This window comes from Meriones unguiculatus, chromosome 10 (genome assembly GCF_030254825.1).
Source record: "Meriones unguiculatus strain TT.TT164.6M chromosome 10, Bangor_MerUng_6.1, whole genome shotgun sequence".
In the NCBI taxonomy this organism is placed as follows: domain Eukaryota; kingdom Metazoa; phylum Chordata; class Mammalia; order Rodentia; family Muridae; genus Meriones; species Meriones unguiculatus.
This window is the reverse complement of record NC_083358.1, coordinates 113,160,666-113,185,911: the sequence shown is the minus strand read 5'-3', so window position 1 is coordinate 113,185,911 and position 25,246 is coordinate 113,160,666. Positions and strand designations below refer to the sequence as shown.

General features: G+C 42.3%; 1 protein-coding gene across 5 annotated transcripts in view; it reads left to right on the top strand.

Moving 5' to 3' along the window:
* The window catches only part of Large1 (LARGE xylosyl- and glucuronyltransferase 1), a 500,017-nt gene that overhangs the window by 199,397 nt on the left and 275,374 nt on the right, over window positions 1-25,246 (top strand). For 4 of the 5 annotated variants that reach the window (XM_060393169.1, XM_060393170.1, XM_060393171.1 and 1 more), the window contains one exon: window positions 9,510-9,811. The exons of the other annotated variant lie outside the window; for it this stretch is intronic. In XM_060393169.1, coding sequence (XP_060249152.1) covers window positions 9,510-9,811 — 302 coding nt within the window. The remainder of the gene's footprint in view (window positions 1-9,509; window positions 9,812-25,246) is intronic. 5 annotated transcript variants of the gene reach the window in all.

Genomic DNA, 25,246 nt, shown 5'->3' with positions numbered 1-25,246 from the left:
GCATGATAACATTGTTTTAGGTGGCATGGCAATTTACAGCAACTGGATGGTACAAAAAAAAAAATCTGCTACATTCACAAAAAGGCTTGCTTCTGTTTCTGTTTGAAGTGTAGCAAAGCACTGTGTGTGGCAGCCTCCCGCAGTGCCACGGGGCAGCTCTGCAGTCATCACTAACATTAATCAATACAATTGGAGTCCCGTCTACCTTTGATATCAGGATCTTTATAATGAGGCAAGCTCTTCCTTTTACTGTCCTGTTGGGTGTGGCTACCTGGTAAACACTAAGCAGTGAAGGTACCTTGTGTGCAGCTTAACATTCACAAGTCAAGCAACGATAAGTGCTTGTTGGGACATGTGTCGAAGCCAGTTGACTGGAGGGAAGATGAACTATCAGACAGCATGAGGTGATTCATTTCAAGTCACCCCTCACCAATTCTGAAAGGTCTGCTCTTGGGGTCTGGGGTCACCTCTGTGACTGCACGTTTGTCTACAGGAGGTAAGCAGAAGCAGGTGAGGGAGTTGGCCCAGTCAGAAAACTCTCACAGTACAAGATGTTTACCTCAAGTTAGACCAGCATCCACATAAATAAATCCTGGGTAAATATGGCAGCCTCTTGTAATCCTAGCTCTCTGGAGGTGGCAACAGGGCTTCTGGGAAATAGCTGACTAGCTACATTAGTTCATCAATGAGCTCTGGGTTCAGCAAGAAATGCTGCCTTAATATATATGATAGACAGCAATTGAGGTAGATGCTCATGTCTCCACATTCAAGTATACATATGTGCTTGTGCAGTAACATAACATACATACATGTGCACACAAAGGAGAAAGGAAAAGGATGACTTTTCCTATGCATACTTTCCATTGATGGAAACTGACTGTCCCTGACATAGATGGGATTTATTTTCAGTCCTAGGATATCCGTGGCCTTTGTGACCTTCAAACAGAGAGAAGGTTATCAGATCCCAGTGGTTTATGTTCTAGTCCCCATCAAATGTTAGGACAGAAAGCACAGTAATTTAGTCATCACACAGCGCCATTAGAGACACTCATGAATAATAGAAATATTCCCAAACTCACTGGATAGCCAGAGCAACAAAGTGCTGGAATTAAAGGTGTATACTATAATACCTAGATTACATGGAACTGAGAATCGAACCAGGGCCTCTCGAATTCTAGGCCAGCAGTCAACAAAAGGATCTATATCCTTAGCCCTCTATTAGACCCTCATTTTCAAAAATGAAGATCCTATTTTGTTTTTATTTAAGTGTATACATCTGTTTCTGTATGTCTATGGTGAGTACAAGTACTCAAAATGGTCAGAAGTGGGTACTCCCCTGGAGTTGGAGTTATAGGCATTTGTAGACTCACAGACATTGGAGCTGGGAATTACACTTGTCTTCTGCAGGCACCTCTGGCTCTTGAGCATCTCTATTCCCCCACTTTGGACTCTTCTTTGTAAAAGTTCTTAGCTTTTCTCTGAAGGTCTGGTTTTTACAGAACTGTGCCACAGGTTAGAAGCAGGTAACAGGCTTGGCTGGCTCGTCTGCTTCCTACCATTTAGGTCTTCATCTCTCTGCTTTCATGTTATTGACCATTATTCTCCCTTAAAAGAAAATCACTCCGATCATTTTCAGATACTGAATGTAGACACTAAGGATGGTAATTGGAAGTTCATGCCAAGCAGAAGTTCACAAACTGGGTAACGCGTTCCCAAATCTGATGAATGGAAAGGAAAATTTAAAATATTGTTCAAGAATCATCCCATGTGGCCGGTTGGATTTGTTTTAAGTTTAATCTACAAAGAAACGAACACACACACAAACAACTTCATTAGAGCTGTACTGTAAAATATCATGCTTTTCAGCATGTGATTTGCCATTCTTAGAAATAGTATTACATAATTTAAGGACTAAATGTTTTATAGAAAATAATATTTATTACAAAAGTTTTTAAATGTTAGACCAATGGAAAAACACTTATGAACTCTTTCATCTTGACTGTTTCTCAGTAAAAAGGGTGGCAGTGGGCATGGTGAGGGCAAGGAAACTAAGAAACCTTAGAATGTTTCTGCATCTCTCTCAGGGTCAACAGGCATAGGAATGATTTGGGGAGCTTTGAAGCTCACTTTGCAGAGACAGCAAAGCAGTTTGTGGTTTCCGTGACCTAACAACAAAGAGGAATGTGTTCAACTGTTACACTTATATAGGACAGGACCCAATAAACTGGGCACAGGCAAAAGTTGCTTCCTTACCTCTATGAAGGAATGACCTAGTCAGTATGACTAGTACCTAGTACCTAGTACCTCTTCTAGAACAAGTGGTATCCTTGAAGCTATGCTAAAAGAAGTTGATAGTCATGGGTAACTAGAGGCAGAGAGTAACCAAAATGAGTGGAGTATAAATTTACAGTGGTTTTTACTGGTCAACTCACAGGATTTGGAGTGAATGTTTAGTTGTGGTGTCTGGAATACCTTCTTACCTTTAACTGACAATTGCTGTATGCTAAACTGCCTCATTGCCACATGGAAGCTGCCAAGGAGATAAATTAATGATAGACTGAGGGCCATTGTCTTTTGCCTTGTTTGGTGGCAACTTGAGCGCTCCTCACACAACTTTCTGTCTATTCTCACTTTCCTTGGCTACCAAAGAGAATTTGCTGGTTAGGAGTAGGTAGGATTATCTCTCTTGCTATGAGCATAGTACTTTGAAGACCAGCTACTTCCACCTTTCTGATATTCTGGGATATTTGGCAAAAAAAAAAACAAAAAAAGTTTGATGTCATTGAATTAGAAAGGACAAAAACTTCTGCAATTGTTGATTATGAAGACACACTTCAAGCCAAAACCCCAGCTATGGGTCCAGCAGTTTAGTGCTAAGAATGTCTTTGTTTTCTCTACTAATGAAGTCCTTTAAGGAAAGGTTCTTGAAAATCATTCCATGGAGGAGAGATAGAGCTCATTATGCATATCAAGGAGAATGCAAACCAGGCCTCCTTCCCTGGCAGAGTGGTGGCAGGTTCTTTTTCAAAACTTGCAAATTCTTTTCTTACTGTCATTGTGCCTTTGCCAGAAAATCTCTAAGGCCCTTTTTTCTTGGCAAAAAAATATCTTCCAGAAAATTACTCTGGGAAGGCTAGGCTTTGGGTGAAGCATTTCCTGTTTACCCACAACAAGCAAGCGATCCTTGCCTGGTCTTGTTGCCATTTGCCTTTTCACAACAAAATGTGGTGCTATGCTTCTGGAAGCTTCTGGGACTTCAGACCATGATATAGATAAAAGTGTGTTTGTGACACTCCCTGGTGTACATACTTCCTACAGTGCAAAGCTGTAGCATACTCAGCTCTCACTAGGGAATTTGGAATCATACCTTTTACTTTCCTTTTTTTTTTTTTTAAGTGAAACTTTTAAGATCAGCCTGATCTTTCTGAACTTTTCTAAAATGACTTTGGCTTCAATATTGTGTTTGTTTTGCATTTAGAAGTGATAATGAAGGAGAGTGTGAAATTTCTGTATTTCAAGGAAGCATGTGTTTTTTAAAAATGACAGAATGCTTCATAAACACTGCCTCCTGTGGAAGGGGAGACCTTGGAGAAGTCACTGTAACTCAGTGCCCAGTGATCATCCCAGAAGGAAGGGGAGCAACCTGGTAACCGGACCTGCTTTGTAGATAGCACCAGTCCACACAGGAAAAAGGTGAGGGGAACCAAACAGCACATAAGCTTTAAGGAGTTAGAATACCATTGCCTTAACTGCTTTTCTGTTGCTGTGATCAAACGACATAGCCAAAACTACTTGTATAAGAAAGAATTTATTTGGGTTTATGGTTTCAGGGGGCTAGAGTCCTTGATGGTGTAGGGAGGCATGTTAGCAGGTGCAAGAAGCTGGGCTCACATCTTAAACTGTAGGCAGAGAATGAGAAGTGAGAATGGCACGGCTTTGACAACTCAAACACTGACTTCAGTGATACGCTTTTTCCAGCAAGGCCATACTACCCGAAGAGTGCCATCACCTGGGAACGTAGTATTCAAACATTGAGCCTGTGGGGGACATTCTTATTCAATCACCACAACCAGAAAATAGGGCCATTCTTGTTTATATGACGGGCTCCTCTAAGAGGGTGATAGAAGCTGAGGCAAGGGATGGGACCCGGTGAGAGCCACACTGCACTGAAGGGGACACTATGAAAGCATGCTTTGCATCTGAGCCAGAGGGTTTGGCATGAAGTTCAGGCCAGTGCTTTTCCACCTTGACTACATGTGAGAATCTTGAGCAGGGTTTCTTTTTGTGCTGAGAACCAGAGGCTTTATCCCTCTAGAGAGAGACTTTAAGCTCACTGATCTGGGTAAAGCCTGTATACACACTACTAATTTATTGTGTATATTGGAAGAGGAGGTGGAGTTTGTGATATGTGTGTGTGAGGGGGTTATGTCTATATGTGTCTTGGCTCATGTGAGAACAGAGGAGGACATTAGGTACCCTAATTTCTCATTCTCTACCTTATTCCCTTCAGACAGAGTCTCTTTTCAGTGAACCTGAGACTACCATTTTTCAGCTCTTCTGGATGGCTGGCAAGCCCCAGTGCTCCTCCCACCTTTGTTCTTCCCACTCCGGCCCTCAGTGCTGGAGTCACAGGCGGATCTAGCCATACCTGGCTTTCCTGTGGGTATTGTGGAGCCCCCTGCTTACTTAGCAATCATTGTTGAAGTGACGGCTTACTTTTGCACATTCTCTTCCTGCCAGTGTGATGGCAATGAGGTTGAAGAACATTAATTCACAACATCTATGTGGGCAGCTGTGAGAATAATGGGATACTGGAGGCAGGGGACTAACCAAGGAAATCAATATGATCCTTTAAGACAAAGGCCCACAGACCTTGGAGACAAAAAAATTCCAAAATGGTTCCTCCTTATTTTTTGTAAATAAGGCTTTTCTAGGATATAGGCACATTCATTTGATATCATGCCACATAAAGGTTAGTATGTCCACAGAACCATGCAAGACAGCGTCTTCAAACCTGGCTCTGAGTGCAGGGTTTTGGTACCTATATTCAAGATCTGACTAGAAGGGCAGAGAGAGGTACATCCCAGTCTGGAAATAAGTCCTGCAAGTGTGTCCATTTGCAAGTGAGTAACTGATCCCATACCATGACATGCCAGCCCCACCCTCACCCCTCCAGAGACTGCAGGATAGTCACCACATACAGATTGATTGAGATTACCGTTTAGGACATGGTGTACCACAGGCCCCTAATCCGTGTCGTTCCACCGCACAGAGATTGCTTTTCAATTTCCCTTCTTTGTTCTGAATCTTAGGTGTTTTGCTTTTTTATTCAGAGCATTCATCTCAAGTGGATTCAGAGATTCAAATCCGATGATAAATTCTTGCTTGTTTAGATGTCTGTAGGGAGGAGAAAGAGGTTGTCAACTGAGGATTTGAGTAATATCTTGTTTGACATTTCTAACTGAAAGTGGGCTGAATTAGATCAACACATGAACCCTTATGTCACAGAAAGATGCACTGTGTATAGAAATAGATTGCAGATTGAAACAGCCAAGTCTGGGAGGGAAGGGCAACAGGGAACAAAGGTACAGGGCCTGGTTCACTGCACTTTATTATCTTACATCTTGGGTTACAGTTGGGGTGAGGCTGGAGGAAAAGGGAAGAAAGATATTACATAACCTCAGCTGAGTCTCAGTGCTGGGTAGTGTGTACATAGAGCCATGGCTTTGTCTTCGCATTTACTTACAGAGCCACTGAAAAGTGCAGTCCTTGGCTAAAGTCTGTCAACTAGTAAATAGAGGGCCAGGGTTCAAGCTCAGGTGTTCTTAATGCCATGCTTTCCATTCCTTTTGATTTTGTGGTAGCTTCCATTGTTTCTCCCTCTTTCTTCAACGTGAACTATTATGATTTCTCATTATATAACAGGTAGTTTGAAATATGTTAGGCTTATATTATTCATAGCTTTTTAAATATTTTATCTCTAGAGCCCATGAACTCTTCTCTCAGTTTCTTCTTCACGTCCCTATTAAATGCAGCAAAGGTGCCAGGACCTGTGGCTCCAGAGACTGAGTTTCAGGCAGTGTCCTCCAAGGTGGGCCTGTTAGATTCCTGTAGTCCTTGTATTGGTCAGATGCCTCCAAAGAAGCAGAACCATGTATCGATGTTTATGGCCACACTAACATGAGAGTGCCTGCCCCCTCACCATCTTTGAATAATGTGTGTGTATGCACTGATAACATGTTCTTGGATATTCTCTCTCTCTCTCTCTCTCTCTCTCTCTCACACACACACACACACACACACAGAGTGAATGTACTAGAGTGATGAGGCCTATGGCAGATCTGCAGTTGAGTCAGCAAACTGGACGCTCAACGTGAACCAGTATACAGCTGTCATTCCTTTCTGGAAGTCTGTGGTCAAGGTTTTAAATGGAATCTAATTATGGAGACTAATTCATAATGTGTACCCAAAAAGGAGGCTGTGACCACTCGGGTGTGTTGCTTTTTACTGTTGTTACCCCACTAAAGGTTGAAGGAAGCTTAATGAGCACAGTTAGGAGGCAGCACACCAGGGGCAAACAAAACAATCTGAATCGAAGAGAAGAAGGAGGCTGTCAGCATGGCAAAACCATTGGACCTCCTAGCACTGACTTCTAGTTGTTCAGTGATGAGACTGGATAGCCAGGTTACCTTGGGGTTTCTCTGCACAGGAAGCCAAAGCTGAGAGGCCTCTGCATTTCCCTCTTCTACTTTTTTTCTTATCTCTCTTTTTGTTTTGTTGTGGTGGTAGTTTTGGTTTTTTGTTTGTTTGTTTGTTTGTTTGTTTGTTTGTTTTCGAGACAGGGTCTCACTAGCTGTCCTAGAACTCACTATGTAGACAAGGCTAAGCCTCAGAGTCTCAGAGATCTGCCCTCCTTGCTGGTATTAGAGGTCTGTGCCACCACACCCAGTTTTTCTCCTTTTCAAAGAAGAAAATGGTAAAAAGGCAGGGGTTTGTGCAAGGTGGTGTGGCCTCAAAACAGACCAGAAATGACTCTCACGTCCACCATTGGCACATTTTCAGTTCCAGGCTCTGGGGACAATATTACTTTTACTCTTTTAAGTGTCATTTCTTTTCACAGAAGATTGCCTTTTGTTTGTTTTTCTGTGTACTTATAGGTGACGAATTGATAGAGTTCTGAAAAGCAAGAAAATACCTGCAAATGTTTGAGAATTAAGATTAGTTAAAACAAAATGGGGCCTAGTTCAGGCCAGAAACTTGACAGGAATGTCATTTTTCATAAGTACATGAGTAAAGCCTGTAATTTTCATAAACAGGCTTGTGTGGCTGTGAAGAAAGGAGTAAGAGGATAGGAAGGGAACCTGGTAACAGACCTCCCTTCTTTTTTTTTTTTTTTTTTTTTCTTTTTCCTGTGTGTGCATCTTGATGTAGTGAAAGCCAGGGAAAGAAGGTAGCAGATTGCAAGGCTTGTGGCCACCTTCCCACATAATGCAATCCTGTGCTCAGAACATCTGCAGTTTTTTTTTTTTTTTCTAATACCATAAATTCCATTTAAAAACTCATCTTACTTACCTCTTTGGGATGGGAGTTATTAGAACTCCTGTGTAGCAGGAGCCTCGTAGATAGAGGCACATTTTGTTTGAACTTTTATTCAAGCCTCCAACCTTATTGCTGTGCTCCCATTCATGTTCCTGTTCCACAGAAGGCATCTGAAGCTCAGAGCATTAAAGCTAACTGCTAAGTCTTTTTTCTACATTTCCAGAGTCCTTCAGGACCTTGGGCCTTTAGAGCTTCCTTGGTTCTGTGCTCCTGTTCCTGATTCCTTTCATGAGAGAGGTGGCCTTCTTAGGTCCAGAGACCTTGAACTCAGCCCTGTATGTGGGGCCATGGCCAGGTGTGGCATTGAAGGGAGTTTAATTTCCTGTTGGTTCTCACTGTGAACTTTCGTACTGTAAACTTTAGTCTCCTTGTCTGTGCATAGTGGCTGCCTTGTGCTTCGATAATTAAGGCACTATGTGTGTGTAGGATGGAGTGTGCAAGAAACCCCTGACTTGCACATGACATGGGAGTCTGCTGTCTCTTGCTAATTTAAGGTGTTCATCTTCATTTATCCAACTATAGGCTCCATGTTCACTAAGGCATTTTGGCTACCTACCTTTAAAATAATAATAATAATAATAATAATACAGGAGCTCATGTAGCCCAGGCTAGCTTCAAACTCTGTGTATCTGAGAATGACCTTGAGCTCTTGATCCTCCTAAGTACTGGGATCACAGGTATTCACCCAAAGCTTGGTGTACCAAGGAAAGCCTCAGATTGTCAGGCAAGCCCTCTCTCCTTTGCTGTTTAATTCACTCAGTGGAAGGACACATGGAGGCTGATTTCAAAAGTTGGGGAGGGGGCTTGTAATTAACCAGCCCAGTTAGAGTGCACTTCATGTCCCTTGCAGGCTTTGCCTCAACCTTAGATTTGTAGTTGAGAGCAGTGGAAATTAAGGGAGCCTTTGTGTTGCGTTGATAGGATCGGGAGTGTATGCAGTTAGCTCTAAAGTGATTAGGGGCTAGATAAAACAGAAGTTATCTTTAAAGGGTGTCAGATGCCCTGGCAGAGGCATGGGAAGCACAGGTGAATACACGGCACATGATTCATCCCCAGCTTTGATCCTCTCTGGGGTAGTTTGGGATCCCAGCCTGGCTTGGGCTACAAGCAGGACACCTTGGGTTGTGGAAAAACAGAAGTACATTTTAGCAGGCAAGAGAGATGGTCATTCTTCAGTCATGAGAGTTATGGGTTGGAAGCCTCTATGAGAGGTTCCCTCTGCCTTGATCCCTGGGCATCAGCAGAGTAGGAACAAAAAAGGGGAGATAGCTTTGGGTGTGTCTTGTGTCTGTGGAATTCCTAATAGTCAGCAAACACTGAGAACTGGCTTTATACATGGAGATATGTTGATAGTCTGTGGGAAGTGGTATTTTTCAGATTATATACACACACACAAATGGTTAGCCTTGAAAACATATATTCATAAATAACAGTGTACAGGCAGAGGAAGGTTTCCCATGAGAGATGATGCTTTTAAAACAGGGTTTGGAAGATAGCTTAGGAGTTCACTTTAGAGGAATATCACTTTATCCTCTTTTCCTTTTGATCTCTTCTACATTCTGGAGCTCCCCATCTCAAGTTTTCTATTCCTCTTCATCCATACATGTTCACGACTTCTTGTTAAAAGTGTTCACTTGCAGACATGTTGTATGGAGAGGACAGCATTGTGTTTAATTAGGAACAGTATTGGGAATGTCCTTCTCTGCAGTGTATCTGGATTTTTATCACCATAAAAAAAAACCATTCTGTTCTCACTTTTTTTCCCATTTCAGTATGGGTGCTGTGACCTGTGATTCACAGTCATCTGCTTTCTGGCTTAGCGATGGGATTGTGGCAAGAGCCTGGGGCGGTAATGTTGGGGTTCCTTAGCAGATTTACTAAGAATACTTCCTTGGTCTCTCCTCCCCTAGATGGGAAACCTGTATCTCTGTCTCCACTGGAGTCCCAAGCCCACAGCCCCCGGTACGCTGACTCCAGCCAGCGGGAGCGGGAGAGCCTGGAGGTGCGTGTGCGAGAGGTGGAGGAGGAGAACCGTGCTCTCCGCCGGCAGCTCAGCCTGGCCCAGGCTCAGGGCCCTGCTCACCGACGCGGGAACCACTCTAAGACTTACTCTATGGAGGAGGGAACAGGGGACAGTGAGAACCTACGGGCTGGCATCGTGGCGGGCAACAGCTCAGAGTGTGGGCAGCAGCCGGCTGTGGAAAAGTGTGAGGTAAGGAGCTGGGAGAAGTGACTACCCAGATCCCCAGTAACTGCTCGTTCCTGCAAACGCCTCCTGGAAGCACAGCCAGGAACCTGGAAAGAGCTGGATTTCTTAATTCAGTGCAAAGCCAGATTGCTCATGAACTTTGCTGAATGCCCACAAAGTCTTTTAACATCACTTTACTTCAGTTCTCCATCTGGTAGACAAGGATAAGAAAACCTTCTCTACAGAAGTGTAACCAGTGGAACCTGTCACAGGTTTCTCCGTGGTTCATTAGGAAATGCTCAGGTTTCTACACCTTCATTACAGGAGCCCAGTTCTGTGCACTCTAGTGTGAACTGCTCAGCAGAGGTGTCATACCGGAGGTCTAGCTCTATGCCCAGAGGTACATCTCTTTCATGAAGTTCCTTTGGCCTTCATTCTTTTTCTTTTTCTCTGTGTGTGACAACGTCTTCAATTCATAACTAGAGTTGTGTTGCCTATCCAAAGCCACCCTTTGTGGTTTCATATCTTAGTACCATTTTCTCCCTGGAGTGTACATCCTTTCTTATTGAATCTTTGGACTCTTGTGGTACTTATCCATCTTTCTGTACTGTGCCTGCCACCCTCAGTTTCACCAAAAACATGTACATGGGTATACCACACACACACACACTCAAGCTCATTTCCTGCTTCCTCTGATTTTTACTGTGTAGATGAGTTACACAAATGCTTGCAAGCAGCAAGGTGAATAAGAACTCAGCTTTGGTAGTTTCTGCTTTGAGTACTTGAACACTTTGTCTAACCTCATGGAACTGGTGTGGCCTCATTCTCATGCTGATGACACTTAATGTGCTTTCAATTACGGTAATTTATGTTTTTTAGCCAAGTACAGATAATACTTTCTGGCTTTTCTTATGCTGACTCTTAGAATAAGTAATATTAGGCTTTATCCACCCTGGAGTCACAGCTCACTTTAAGCCATAGCGTCTGCCCCACAAGTGGGTTTATTAGTGGTGCTGACAGCACAGTCTTCGTGCCACATGGAGTGAGGGCTTATTAAGTGATGAAGATGGACTTGTGTAGAAATCTGGCATCAAGAGAGGATACTTGAAACAAGAAATGACAAGGAGAGGATGCTGGGGTTTCTCGTCTAATACAAGCCTGGTTGGAACATGCCCCAGCGGGAAGGTGTGTAGAAGCTGGCTGTTCTGTTTTGTTTCTGTTGCTGGGATTCAAAAACCAAAACAAAACAAAAAACACCCCAGCAAAAGCAAAATGCCTATCCACAACACATTCCCTCATCCAACTTACAGGAAATCTGTGGGAGTAAGACCCATGAATGTGGGTATTTTAAAAAACTCTGTCCAGGTGATTGTGAGGTATGATGAACTATTTGAAAATCATTTCTGAAGGCATAACATTGCTGTTTGAAACAAAACAGTGGTATACTGATTTAGACCCTGACCTGTTGACGCACAGCTTCAGTGTTTTGATTTGTACCTGAGGGTTACCTTTATTCCTTTTCTTTTCTTTTCTTTTCTTTTCTTTTCTTTTCTTTTCTTTTCTTTTCTTTGCTTTGCTTTGCTTTGCTTTGCTTTGCTTTGTTTTGCTTTGCTTTGCTTTGCTTTGCTTTGCTTTGCTTTGCTTTGCTTTTTCTGTACCTATTGGTCACATTACCTTTTAGACCCTTAAAATGTTCTTGGTAAAACTATTCTGGATGAACTCTGGTCCTGCTCTGACCTTCCATACCTCTATGTGAAGGCTGTCATTCTCACTGTGACTTACCTCCCTGTGACTTGCCCCCCTACACATGGAGTTGAGGCTCTGCCATAGTTATAGTCTCACAAGCAGTGCATGTCCAGTTGTTAGCATTTGGCAAAGGTTTTTGCAAAAAAGCCAAAGAAACAAAGGAGAAATGACAGTCCCTGGGGTCAAAATAGAAACCTCTCTTCATTCTTGCACTTTTCTGTGATGAATGCTAAAGCTCATCTTGACATCTCATCAGAGGACAAAGCCATGTTGCCAAGGACACTTCTATAATCTGTGGTCACACTGAAACTTCTACTAAGTCTGACAAGTGTTTCTGAAAACTACCATAATGACTTCCAGGCTGTCAGAAGAGCTAGCTGGTGACAGAACTACCAGCCTTTCCAGTCCCTGTGCCCTTTCATCCTCTCCTAATTATGCGACCTTCAGCCAGCTGTCCATTTATCCCTGCATATTCTGTTGCTCAAGCAGTACCATTTCAGCAGAGGCTGGATTCTGTCTGCCTCAGAGTTGAATGATCTATTTTCATCTTCTCTCTTCCATGTGTGCAAAAGCATGTGTGTTTTTCTTGTGTTTCTCCATTTTGACCTTTCCAGGAATTTGCTGTGATGTAACAACAACAACAAAAAATTGCTAGAACTGGAGGCAAAAATCTCAAATATGAGTCCTTCCAGTGTTCCTCATTGAACCCATATGCACAGACAATCATTTTTCCTCTTGAACTAATATGAAAGTAAAAACATCCTCTTTCCAGTGGGCTTGAGGATGAAATGAGTTTGTGGGTAGCAAATGAGTGTCATGTACTTGGTATGGATGCTCTTCCCTGTTGCTGTGTAGTTGGTCAACTGACATTTGGTGACTTAAGGCAGTATCAGTCATGTGGGGAGCTTACTGACCACCTGTGAGCATATGCACATACCCATGAATGAATGTGTAGGCGTAAGAGGAAGACCTTGGATGTCTTCCTTTATTATTCTCTACATCACTTTTTGAGACAAGGCCTTTCTTTAGAACCTGAAGCCTCCATTCAAGCTGGGATGACAGGTCAGCAAGTTCCTGATATCTACCTCAGTGCTGTAGTTAAAGGTAAATGTGACCATGCCCACACATGGTATTTGACATTTGAATTTCGGTCCTCTTATCCACTGAGCTACCTTCCCAGCACAACAGCAGTTGTTCATGTGCTGTCACAGTGTCTGGAATTCAGAAAGAATTTTGTTGGTTGGTTCTATTTTGGGTGCAATCTATATTTGTTTATGACTAAAGCAGCAATAATTGCCCAGGGCCACCTTTTTTCTTGTCTTCTGTCTGCATGATGTACATCGGGCTCCCTCACAACATGGCTAATTTCAGCACTAAGCTGCTTACATGGCAGCTAATCATTGTAGGTCTCAGCATCCTAGATAGGACCAATCACTTCTACTGATGGCAGATGATGTTAGTTGAAATGGTCATAGAGGTCAACCTACTTGCAAGGGAGAAGTGATACAGTCTCATCTCCCAGTAAGAGGAATGTCAAAGGATTGATGGGTACACTGTAACACCTCCAGGGTGAGTGTTGGTAATGTGAAGAATCATTGGAGAAGCCATCTAATGGAACACCACACCTTAAGGATGCATCTCTATTCTTCTGCTCCTTGCTTTGTACTTCCTTTCTCCGTAGCACATGACTTCAATAAATTAGCATTTCCAAACTCACAAGGAACATCAGATGCCATGCTAAATCTTTTACAGAGTAACAGTTTTCATTCAGTATATTTTCTTCCTTTTACAAACCAGTAGCTGATGGTAAGTCAAGGTGACAGTTATTTTAAAGTGATGTGACTAGAAAGGTGGAGCCTGGGTGTTAACCTGGGTGGTTTGCTTCCAGAAAGTTGGATCTGAACCACTGTGCATAATCATGTGACTCAGGACTTCTGGGATCCGTACTCTTGGAACCTGATGCCCAGTCCATACTGTATGTCTGATAGGCCTCTCAGCTCCAGAGGCTGAAGAGTGATCTATCATGGTACATGTTACCTTTTACTGTGGCATTCTAGCAGCCTTGGGAGAACAGTGACTCCTTTGGTGGGTGGAAGCAGTGTGTCTTCTAAAGATGAGGTGAACTGTTTTTCTCTCTGGCCAGATTGTGACTGCATTTGTTAACTCAAAAGAGTTTGACATTTTGCTGGAAGAATTATGTTTGTTAAACTTGACACCTCTCAGTCATATCTTCTGGGGCCCTAGCTAACACCATAGTATACTCATCTTAAAAAAAAATATTTAAAACTCCATCTTTAAGGCTTTTGCATAATAAAGGCTTGCCAGCTGTCTAACTGTATCCCAGATTGCTGTCAGAAGATACTATGATGACATTTGGACTTGTAATTCATTAGCTCCATATGTCTCCTTTGGTACTTCTTTAAGAGTGTAAATTCACTAAAATATCCTCCCTAAATGCCAGACCCTGGAATCAGGGAATGCTCTGGCTGGAGTGTAGCAGGATTGTCAGCAGTGCCTTAGGGATCCCACCTTTGTGTGTTTATGTTGAAACTTGATGGGACCTAGAATCACAAACTACAGGTCATGTCTGGGTAGGAGTCTCTAGTTTAATTGAAGTTTAATTGAAGGGAAGAACCGCCCTAAATCTGCTAGCCAACATTTGTTGGGCTGGGAATCCTATACTGGGGAAGGGTGTGCCTGTGTGTGTGAGAGAGAGACACACACACATAGAGAATGCTAGCTGAGCACCAACTCATTAACTTCGATCCCTTACTGTGGATAGCACGTGACCAGCTGCCTCATGCCTCTGCTGCAGTGACCTTCTTGCCCTGATAGACTATACCCTCAAATTGTAACCGAGAATTAATCCTTCCTTTGTTACGTTGCTCTTGTCTTATCAACAAGAATGTGGTTAATATATTCCCTGTAAGTATTGCTAGGATTTATGTACTGCTCCACAGCGTGATCCTGTGCCGTTTGCAATTTATTATTTATTATTCATAGAATAGTATTTGTTTCTGAAAAATATCAGGATTATGCGAGCAATGCAAGTTGGGCCATAAGTTCTTTCAAGGCACATCAGTGTGGTGACCATGGGTGAACACGTATCTCTGCTCTCTGATTTCCCATTTTCAAGGACATGTGTGTGTGTGTGTGTGTGTGTGTACATACATATATACATACAGAGAATTTTCATATGGCAATTCTGTTTTATTCTTCAAGGGCCTGCCTACTGTTTTCCCTGGCAGCTGACCACTTTACATTTGACCAGCAGTGAACAAGTGCCCTTGCCGTTCAACACAGGAGCCTGCTTCCCGTGAACCCATCACAATGTACATTGGAAAAATACATCTTCTGGCTGTTTCTCATGGGGAAAACCGACTTTTCCCCATTCTCCCCCTACGCCTCTGAGATTTAAAGGGTCTGATTCTACCTGCTCAGACCACTCAGCTTTCTTCCACGATACCTCTCTTCTGGGCATCCTCCTTCCAGGCATCATGCCCGCTCTACCTCAGGTTTCCCTCTACCAGCCTCCAGGGCCCTTGTATGGATCCAGAAAAGGCATGTGCTCTCCTGTTCAGTGTTAGCACCAGTATTGCTGGCTACTTTGCTTTTAAAATATTGAACTCTCCACATGCTCTTCTTCTTCCTATATTTATTTACTAATATCAGCAGTTTCTCATTCTATTATTAATAGAGGGTCTTTCCTCAGACCCTCCACAGACATTCAGTCTAACAAAAACTGCCATGGCATTTGGTAATAGTCTGTTAGTAGATTTTGCAGCTGTGGGATTATGAGGTAATGGTATGTTTGTTGGGTGATTTTCTTATCCCTTCTGCACTGGAATGTAAGATGGTGCTGTAGGGAGAGAAAGTTGGTCTGTTTGTTCCACTATTAGTGGCCAGGCACCTAAAAATTTCAGAGTATAATCTCTCATGGCTAGTAAGTTACTGCAGTGGAGGCATGAAGCAGCTGGTCACATGCTATCCACAATAAAGGATCATAGTTAATTAATAGTCTGTACACAGCCAAGTGGATGCTTTATACATCTGAAGATAGTATGCAATACAAGCATGAGGTAAGTGCTGTGGAAATACTTGTGACATAGTGATGTTCTGGAAATAGTGACAAGAAAAAGGGACTTTTTCAATCCAGGTATAGTTTTTTATTTAGAATATTTCTCATCTGCTGCTGTGTGTAGATATTGCAGCTGTGGGATATGAGGGAATAGTATGTTTATTAGGTGATTTTCTGTATCCCTCCTGCACTGGAATGTAAGATGGTGCTGTAGGGATAGAAGGTTGGTCTGTTTGTTCCACTCGGTGCCCAGGCACCTAAAAATGAGTCGGCAAGTAATAAGCCACCAGTCATTATCTATTCAATTGCCTGGTTAACATGTATGGACTATCTTGGATCAGGCCCTTCATGTAGTTACCTTAGATGTAGGCAAGGAGTACAGAACAACCAGGATGAATCAGTCTGCATTTCTTCTTTTCCTTTGCTTTCCTTCATTCCTGGGCTTTGCTATTGGGAGTTTGGGCTGGGGAGATCACATGGAGATGCTCCTGCTAGATAGATCATCCCTCGTCTCACACCTGGCTCTGTGAGCCCTCTAACTCTGCTTCACTTTATTGGGCTTTAAAGAATTGGCCACCAGAGCTGGGAGGCATGTTCTCCTACTTTTTAGGGTCACGAAGACAGGGCTTAGTATTTAGATCAAATAGTCCAACTGTGATCAAAGATTCCTCAGAAGGAAAAGGTAGCCAACCGGTTGGTGGGATGGTTTTTCACTGACATATTAATAGTAATTGTTTTTCCTTTTGGTAGCCATGCAAGTGTTTTACTTAGGCAAGTTCTGCTTTAGGCATGGCTTCTGTTCAGACCCTCCATTAGCCACTGACTGGCTGAGCCCTGGTACTTTGCTTCATTGACTAAATTGTCTGCTGTCTTACATTCATTAGTTTGAATTTTAGTAAAGAGAATGTTAGGGAAGCTCTGAGTATAAGAAGTAAAACTCTTGTTGAATGGTAGGGCATCTTTTGGGTATGTGCCCAGGAGTGGTATAGCTGGGTCTTGAGGTAGTGCTATTCCCATTTTTTTGAGAAAGCACCAGATTGATTTCCAGGGTGGCTGTATAAGTTTGCACTCACACCAACAATGGAGGAGGGTTCCCCTTTCCCCACATCCTCTCCAGCATGTGTTGCCACGTGAGTTTTTTAATCTTAGCCATTTTGATTGGTATAATCAAAGTTGTTTTGTTTGTATTTCCCTGGAGACTAAGGATGTTGAAATTTTCTTTAAGTTAAATACATTAATTTAATAAATGTCCCATTTATTAATTGTAGATCTGAGAGCCTAAGCTGTTGGTGTTCTGTTAAGGAAGTTGTCTCCTGTGGCAATGAGTTCTAGGATCTTCCCCACTTTTTCTTCCAACAGATTTAGTGTGTCTGGTTTTATGTTGAGATCTTTGATCCACTTGTACTTTAATTTTTTTCAGGGTGATAGATACGGGTCTATTTGCATTTTCTACATGTGGATATCCAGTTAGACCAGCACCATTTGTTGAAAATGCTATCTTTTTTCCGTTGTATGATTTTGTCACCTTTGTCAAAAATCAGGTGCCCATAGGTATGTGGGTTTATTTCTGTATCTTCTGTTCGGTTCCATTGATCCACCAGTCTGTTTCTATGCCAGTACCATGCAGTTTTTATAACTGTTGCTCTATAATACAGCTTAAGATCAGGGATGCAGATACTTCCAGATGATCTTTTATTATAGAGGATTGTTTTAGCAATTCTGGTTTTTTTTTTTTTGTTATTTCATATGAAGTTGAGAATTTTTCTTTCAAAGTCTATAAAGAATTGTGATGGGAATTTGATGGGAATTGCATTGAATCTGTAGATTGCTTTAGGTAAAATGGCCATTTTTACTATGTTAATCCTATGGAGCCATGAGCATGCAAGATCTTTCCATCTTCTGATATCTTCTTCAATTTCTTTCTTTAGAGACTTGAAATTTTTTTCATACAAGTCTTTGACTTGCTTGGTTAGAGTTACAGGAACATTTGCTCAACTATGTTCATAGCAGCTTTATTTGTAATAACCAGAATCTGGAAACAACCCAGATGTCCCTCAGCAGAGGAATGGATGCAGAAATTGTGGCACATTTACACAGTGGAATACTACTCAGCTTTTAAAGACAAGGAAGTCATGAAATTTGCAGGCAAATGGATGGAACTAGAAAAGATCATCCTGAGTGAGGTAACCCAGAAACAGGAAGACAGGCATGGTATACACTCACTTATAAGCAGATATTACCCTTATAATATAGGATAGCCATACTAAAATCTACAGCCCTAAAGAAGCTAGACACTAAGTAGGTCCCTAGGGAGGAGGCTTTAACCTCATTCAGAATGGCAAACAGGATAGACACCAGAAGTGGTGGAAGAGAGGAAGCAGGATGGGAGCCTACTATAGAGGGTCCTTTGAAAGGCTCCACCCAACAGGGCATCGAAGCAGATGCTGAGACTCACAGCCAAACTTTGGGTAGAGCACAGGGAGTCTTATGGAAGAAGGGAGCATGGATAGAAGGACATAGAGGAGACAGGAGCCCCACAAGGGGACTAACAAAGCTAAAAATCCTGAGCCATGGGGATCAGGGAGACTCTGAAATATCAACCAAGGACTATTCATGGGGAGGACCTAGACCCCCTGCTCAGATGTAGCAGATTGGTAGTGCAGTCTCCATGGAGGTTTCTGAGTAAGAGGAACAGGATCTGCCTCTGTCATTGAACTCGACTGTCTGTTCTTTGGTTAATTCCTCCCTCTGCCAGGCCACAGAGGGAGAGGATCTAGTCTGTCCTGGTGAGACTTTTTTTTTAAGCTTTTCTTTTTCTTTTTTTTTTTCTTTATTAATTACACTTTTGTCACTTTGTATCCCCCCTGTGGTTCTCTCCCTCCTCCTGTCCCAATCCCTCCCTTCCTCCACCCTCTGCATGCATGCCCCTCCCCAAGTCCACTGATAGGGGAGGTCTTCTTTTCCTTCCTTCTGATCCTAGTCAATTAGGTCTCATCAGGAGTGGCTGCATTGTCTTCTTCTGTGGCCTGGTAATGCTGCTTCCCCCTCAGGGGGAGGTAATTAAAGAGCAGGCCAATCAGTTCATGTCAGAGACAGTCCCTGCTCCTATCACAATGGAACCCACTTGGACACTGAACTGCCATGGGCTACATCTGTGCAGGGGTCTTAGGTTATCTCCATGCATGGTCCTTGGTTGGAGTATCAGTCTCAGGAAAGACCCCTGTGCTCAGATTTTTTGGTTCTGTTGCTCTTGTGGAGTTCCTGTCTTTTCCAGATTTTATTGTTCCCCACTTCTTTCATAAGATTCCCTGAACTCTGCCCAAAGGTTGCCCATAAGTCTCAGCATCTGCATTGATAGTCTGCAGGGCAGAGCCTTTCAGAGGTCCTCTGTGTCAGGCTCCTGACTTGTTCCCTCTTTTCTCCTTCTTCTGATGTCCATCCTCTTTGCCTTTCTGGATAGGAATTGAGGATTTTAGCAAGAATCCTCCCTCTTGATTAGTTTCTTTAGGTGAAACTAATTTTGATAAAGTTCAAAATTTGAAAGATGGCAGAGCAGATGTGACAGCCATCATTGCAATCTGCAAGTGAAACAGATTTGATAAGCTATGGCCAGAAGAGGAGAACTCACCCTTTCAGTGTACTAGAGAAAAGGGATGGTGGGGTAGAGGGGAGAGGGAGGGAAGGTGGGACTGGGAGGAGTTGAGGAAGGAGACTTCAGTTGGGATATATCATGAATAAATTGTAAAAAAAAAAAAAAAAAAAAAAAAAAAAAAAATTAAAAAAAAGTAAAAATAAAAAAATAACTAAAACCCCTATTTTATAGAGGCAGTTGCTGAGGATTTAAGTACTTAGTGATGTGACCAATCATTACCTTTTGACTGCCTTCGTTTATGAGAAAAACACCTCCAGTTTTTTATTTGTTTGTTTGTTTGTTTGTTTGTTTTTTCCATCGCAGGCACAGCCCAGAGAAGCTTCTTCTTTAGGTTTCCTGGAGACTGGCATGCTCTGCCACAAATGCCAGGTAGCCCTGGGAGTCACAGGTGATGTATATCACAGGTGACATACGGCTTTGGTCTGCCCATAGCAGTCCTTCTCCCTCCAGACATCCTACTTCGTACTTGTCCTCTGGGTGTGCTGGCTGCCCTGGAATGCAGACACTGCTTGCTGACATCAGCTCTTGCCAACCTGGTCTTACTCCTCCTTTTATATGCACCAAGTCCTTCATATATCAGGAAAGGCCAAAGCTTTCCAGCTCTGAATCTATCTTAAAGCTTCTTTGATACTTGTCAGGAACAAATCATTCACAGCTCTGATGTTCTTACCTGTAGGTACAGGTGGCAGAGAATCTTCTGGATGAAAGATGGAGGTAGAAGCCTTGAAGGTTTGTTAGGAAGAGCTTTCCTAATGTTTAAATGGTATCATCATATCTCACGTTTATCTTTTAGTGACCATGGAATATTAGCAAATATCCATTTGGACCAAAAAGTGTATCATACTTTCCAGTCCCAGTAAATAATGCAGTGCTCAGGAAGGATCCCCTGTGAAATTAGGTACTGAAAGGTCATAGATGTCAAAAAGTGTGCCAAGAACTTAAGGAGAACCAAAGCAGCAGGTAGAATAAGGAAAACTGCAGAAGACATTACAGCCCTAGGGAGCAGGTGCTGTAGTGCCAGAGCATGAAGGAAGAAAAGAAAGACACCATCAGAGCCAAAGTTGGGATAGTAATCCTAAGAGGCTACCAGAAGCTGATGTCTCAGACCCCGCTGGTACATCCTATTGGCCACACTTAGGAAAGTCTGGTCTGAGGGCACAAAACAAGTTAAGCCTGGGTCGTCGGTGAGTACAGAAGGGCAAACAGGAATACCATCCTGCTGTCCAGCCAGACTCAGTCCCAAGGAAAAGTCTTAAAACACTAGTAGCCACACAAATACAGAAGAAGGTTTAGAGTATGGCCTATGGCATCCATGCCCAATCTTTGATAGTGGTTTCTCTCAGTCATTGAGGGAGTGTTTGCAAACCTGAACTTTATAGAATCAAAACCCTTTATGATGGTAGCAGTCCTCCTGTCTCTCACTGCAGCCCCTGGGCCACTCCCATCGCTCCCTCTGGAGCTTTAAAAAAAATGTGGATCATGCAAAAACCCTTCCAAGACCCTATCTTATGACAATGCTTTGTTGTTGTTTTTTTCCTTAGGTAGCGGCTCCTTGCTGCTCTGGCCTCAGATGATGAATTTATTCATAGTAGGAAGTATATTGGCTGAAACTGAAGAGATTGGAAAATTATGTAAAATATTTAACAGTGTGTTTGTCTGTGCTTATATTTAATGGGCCCATTTTACAAATCCCTGAACCTTGAAACCAAGACTAATTTTGATGTCTCAGAGGCCACATGTTTAAGTATTTGGAATTCAGAAGAGCCAGATTCTGTGTTTTCTACCTCTTCTTCCCCTTCTGGGATCTGTGTCCCCATGTGCAAGCATTTTCTTATTCATTCTGTTCATGATTGCAATGATGGCTGTCACATCTGCTCTGCCATCTTTCATCCTGAATCTTTGGGACAAGATATTATCCAGAGATGAGTGATGATGCCTTCATTTTACAGGTGCAGAAATTAAGAAATGCATAAATTGCTGAGCTGGGGTAGCTTCAAGATCTGGAGGGACCGAAATACATCCAACCCCACCCTTACACACACCCACACACACCCACACAAACACACATGCACACACACATGCACACAGTCAACTTCTTAATATATAATTTTCTAACAGGAATAACTTTTGTTTTTTTTTTTTTCAGTGAAAATCTGTATGTTTGTGAATGAGTGTGTGTGTGTGTGTGTGTGTGTGTGTGTGTGTGTGTGTGTTAGGGCTTCTATTGATATGATAAAACATGATGACCAAAAGCCACTTGGAGAGGAAAGGGTTTATTTTGTCATACAGTTTTACATCATAATCCAGCTAGGGCTGGATCCTAAGCAGGGCAGAGATAAAGAACAAGTTCTGCTTATTACCTTACCACTCATGGCTTGCTCAGCTTTTTTTATTATGCTGTCCTAGGCCATTAGCCTAGGCACCCAATGAGCCCAACCACATTAATCATTACTAAAGAAAATGACTCCTAGACTTGCACACAGATCAATCTTATGGAAGCATTTTCTTAATTGACGTGGCCTCTTCCCAAATAATTTTAGCTTGTGCCAGGTTGTCGTGAGAGTATCTAGCACAGTGTGTGTGGTTACGCACATATATGCCTGTTCATGTGTTTACGAATGTGTCTAAAGACAGGAGATGAGTGTCAGATCGATGTCTTCCTGATTCTCTCTCCCTGTTATTTACTGTGGCGGGGTCTTTCACTGAACCCGGTCCTCATTTCCCTGGGGCTAGAATTCCAGGAAACGGCCTCCGCTGCCTGAGGTTGACGTTCATTCTAAGGACAGGAACCCTGGTCTTCCCGTTGCCTAGAAAGCAGGGTTATCGATTCAGGTCTTTCACAAAAGTACAATTTATTTTAGAGTTGGAATAATTCTTGAAGTGGCAGATGGGGTGAGGGCTATTTTGTGTGCTTTAGAATATTTAGCAGCATCCCTACCTCTACGTACAATTCAGTAATATTCTAAGCTGCAAGTAATATCTACTAGATCTTGAATCTTAGCCACTGTGTCAAGTGCTCCATATAGAGAATTATGCCCTCTTACAGAGCGTGTGAAAACCCCGGACATCAGAGACTGTATTTTAATTGGTTAAGAGATATTGATAAGGCACATAGCGTATGCTTTCAGAAACTTTGCAGGTATTTCCAATATGCTATCAACATCTCTGTTCCACAGGTTAAATCCTAACTCCCTATAGTAGTTACTTTTCTTAGCACTGTGACAAAATATCTAATAAAAGCAGTGGGTGTTTTTTTTGTTGTTGTTTTGTTTTGTTTTGTTTTTTGTTTTTTTTCTCAAGGCTTTAGAGGCTATAGTCCATCATGCTATGGAACATGTCTGTGAGAGCAACTCATGGCCAGGGCAATGGAAATATGAGGTATGAGGTATCTCCTTATAGGCATCCAGGAAGCAGAGAACCCAAGCTAGAAATACAACTGGCCCATAACTGTTAAGTCAGCCTCCTACCCATCTACATCCTCCATTTGAACTCTGCTTTGTAAAGCTCTTTGTTTACAAAGCTTTGCTTTGTAAGCAGTGCCACCAACCAGGAATTTACCAAACATAGGAGCTTGGTTCAGGATGGGTAGGATGGAATTCACATTCAAACTATATTTCCCAACCATGGATTTCTTGTCTGTGATACAAGAATTGAAATACTATGTCTGACTCACAGAGCTGTGGGATTTAAATGTGATAAAGAGTGTATGGTATGAAGCACAAGGCCTAGATGTAGTCATTTCTTGATAGATGCCAGCTCTCATTGTGCTTGCTGTTAGTGCCTTGTCTTTCCTTTCATCTTTCATGGCACTTAGGTATAAGAGCAGAGCATGAGGCTTGCATCAGAGACCTAGGATTAGGAATTTGTATCTTTAGTAGGGACAATATGGATAAAATGGCTGAAAAAGAAGTGAGTTTGGATGAAGAACAATGGCGGCCAGGTGTGGTGAGGCTGGAAAGGTCGTGCTAAGGTAGGTGCCTACAAAAGTGGGCCCTCCACAGCAGAGGACTTAGGAGTAGGGGTTAGCAACTATAAGAATTCTGTAGATGTAGCAACAACACGAAAATAGAGCTGAGTCCTACTTCTAGCACTAAAGTGGTGGGAGTGGTCATGCGGAGTGAAAATTGGGATCAGAGAGGTTATAAGAATGGATTGAGGCTGACCAGTAGTTTATGGTTTGTGTCTGATGGATGTGGTTCCTGAGATTATAACAAACACGGTAGTGAAGAATTCCTGTTGGCCAGAACGTTATTGTACACAGCATCTAATGGACTGAGAAAGGTAGAAGAAGATCATCTAGAAGAGGCTGCCAAGGATAGGGGGAAGCCAGAAGCCATGAAGTGACAGCATGGACAGAAGAAGACCCACTGTGATGGGTAGTTTTAATTTCTAATGTCATACAATCTAGAAAGATGTGAGAAGAGCCGCTCTGTATGCCTGTGAGGGATTGCATTATTGCTGTGGCTGATAGGAAAGCTATCCACTGTTGGGCATGAGCATAGATAGGGTCAGGGCACTAGTGTGCATGGATTAGTGCACGGCTTTGTGCTCTTGACTTGGGATATAATGTGACTAGTTCTATTAAGCTTCTGCAGTCTTAACTTCCCTACAGTAATGGATTTTTTAACCTGGAATTATGATCTCAATGAACCAATTTTATCTTAAATTTTATTAGTTAGGTTGACTAATACTTGATCTGCCAAGCAGGGGGACCATTCTTCTGCAATGCTTGTAGGATTATCTTTTCCAGTTCTCACCATTTGCCTGCAAGTTTCATGATTTTCTTGTTTTTAATTGCTGAATGGTATTCCGTTGTGTAAATGTACCACAATTTCTGTATCCATTCAATTGAGGGACTTCTGGGTTGTTTCCAGATTCTGGCTGTTACGAATAAAGCTACTACAAACATGGTTGAGTGAATTTCCTTCTTGTATACTTGAGCATACTTTGGATATATGCCTAGGAATGGTATAGCTGGATCTTGATTCACTATCAAGATCTTGATCACTTGATTCACTGGATATTGATACACTATTCCTAATTGTCTGAGGAAGCGCCAGATTGATTTCCAAAGTGGTTGTATAAGTTTACATTCCCACCAGCAATGGAGGAGGGTCAGCTTTCTCCACATCCTTTCCAGTATGTGCTGTCACTTGAGTTTTTTATTTTATCGATTATGATGGGTATAAGGTGAAATCTCAGGGTTGTTTTGATTTGCATATCCCTGATGACTAAGGACATTGAACATTTCTTTAAGTGTTTCTCTGCCATTTGATATTCCTCTATTGAGAATCCTCTGTTTTGCTCTGTACCCCATGTTTTAATTGGATTACTTGATTTGTTGCTTTTTAACTTCTTTAGTTCTTTATATATTCTGGATATTAGCCCTCTGTCAGATATAGTGTTGGTGAAGATCCTTTCCCAATTTATAGACTGTCATTTTATTCTGATGACAGTGTCCTTTGCTTTTCAGTTTCATGAGGTCCCATTTGTTGATTGTTGATCTTACAGCCTGTGATGTTGGTGTTCTGTTCAGGAAGTTGTCTCCTGTGCCAGTGAGTTCAAAGCTCTTCCCCACATTTTCTTCTAACAGGTTTAGTGTATCTGGTTTTATGTTGAGGTTTTTGATCCACTTGGATCTACAATATAAGATAATCATACTAAATGCTGTACACCTAAAGAAGCTAAGCAAGAAGAAGGACCCTGGGTAAGATGCTCAATCCTCATTCAGAAAGGCAAACTGAATAGACATCTGAAGAGGGAGAAAACAGGGAACAGGACAGGAGCCTACCACAGAGGGCCTCTGAAAGACTTTACCCAGCAGGGTATTAAAAGCAGATGCTGGGACTCATAGCCAAACTTTGGGCAGGGTAAGGGAAAGAAGGGGGAGATAGAAAGACCTGGAGAGGACAGGAGCTTCACAAGGAGACCAACAGAACCAACAACATTGGGCCCATGGTCTTTTCTGAAACTGATACTCCAG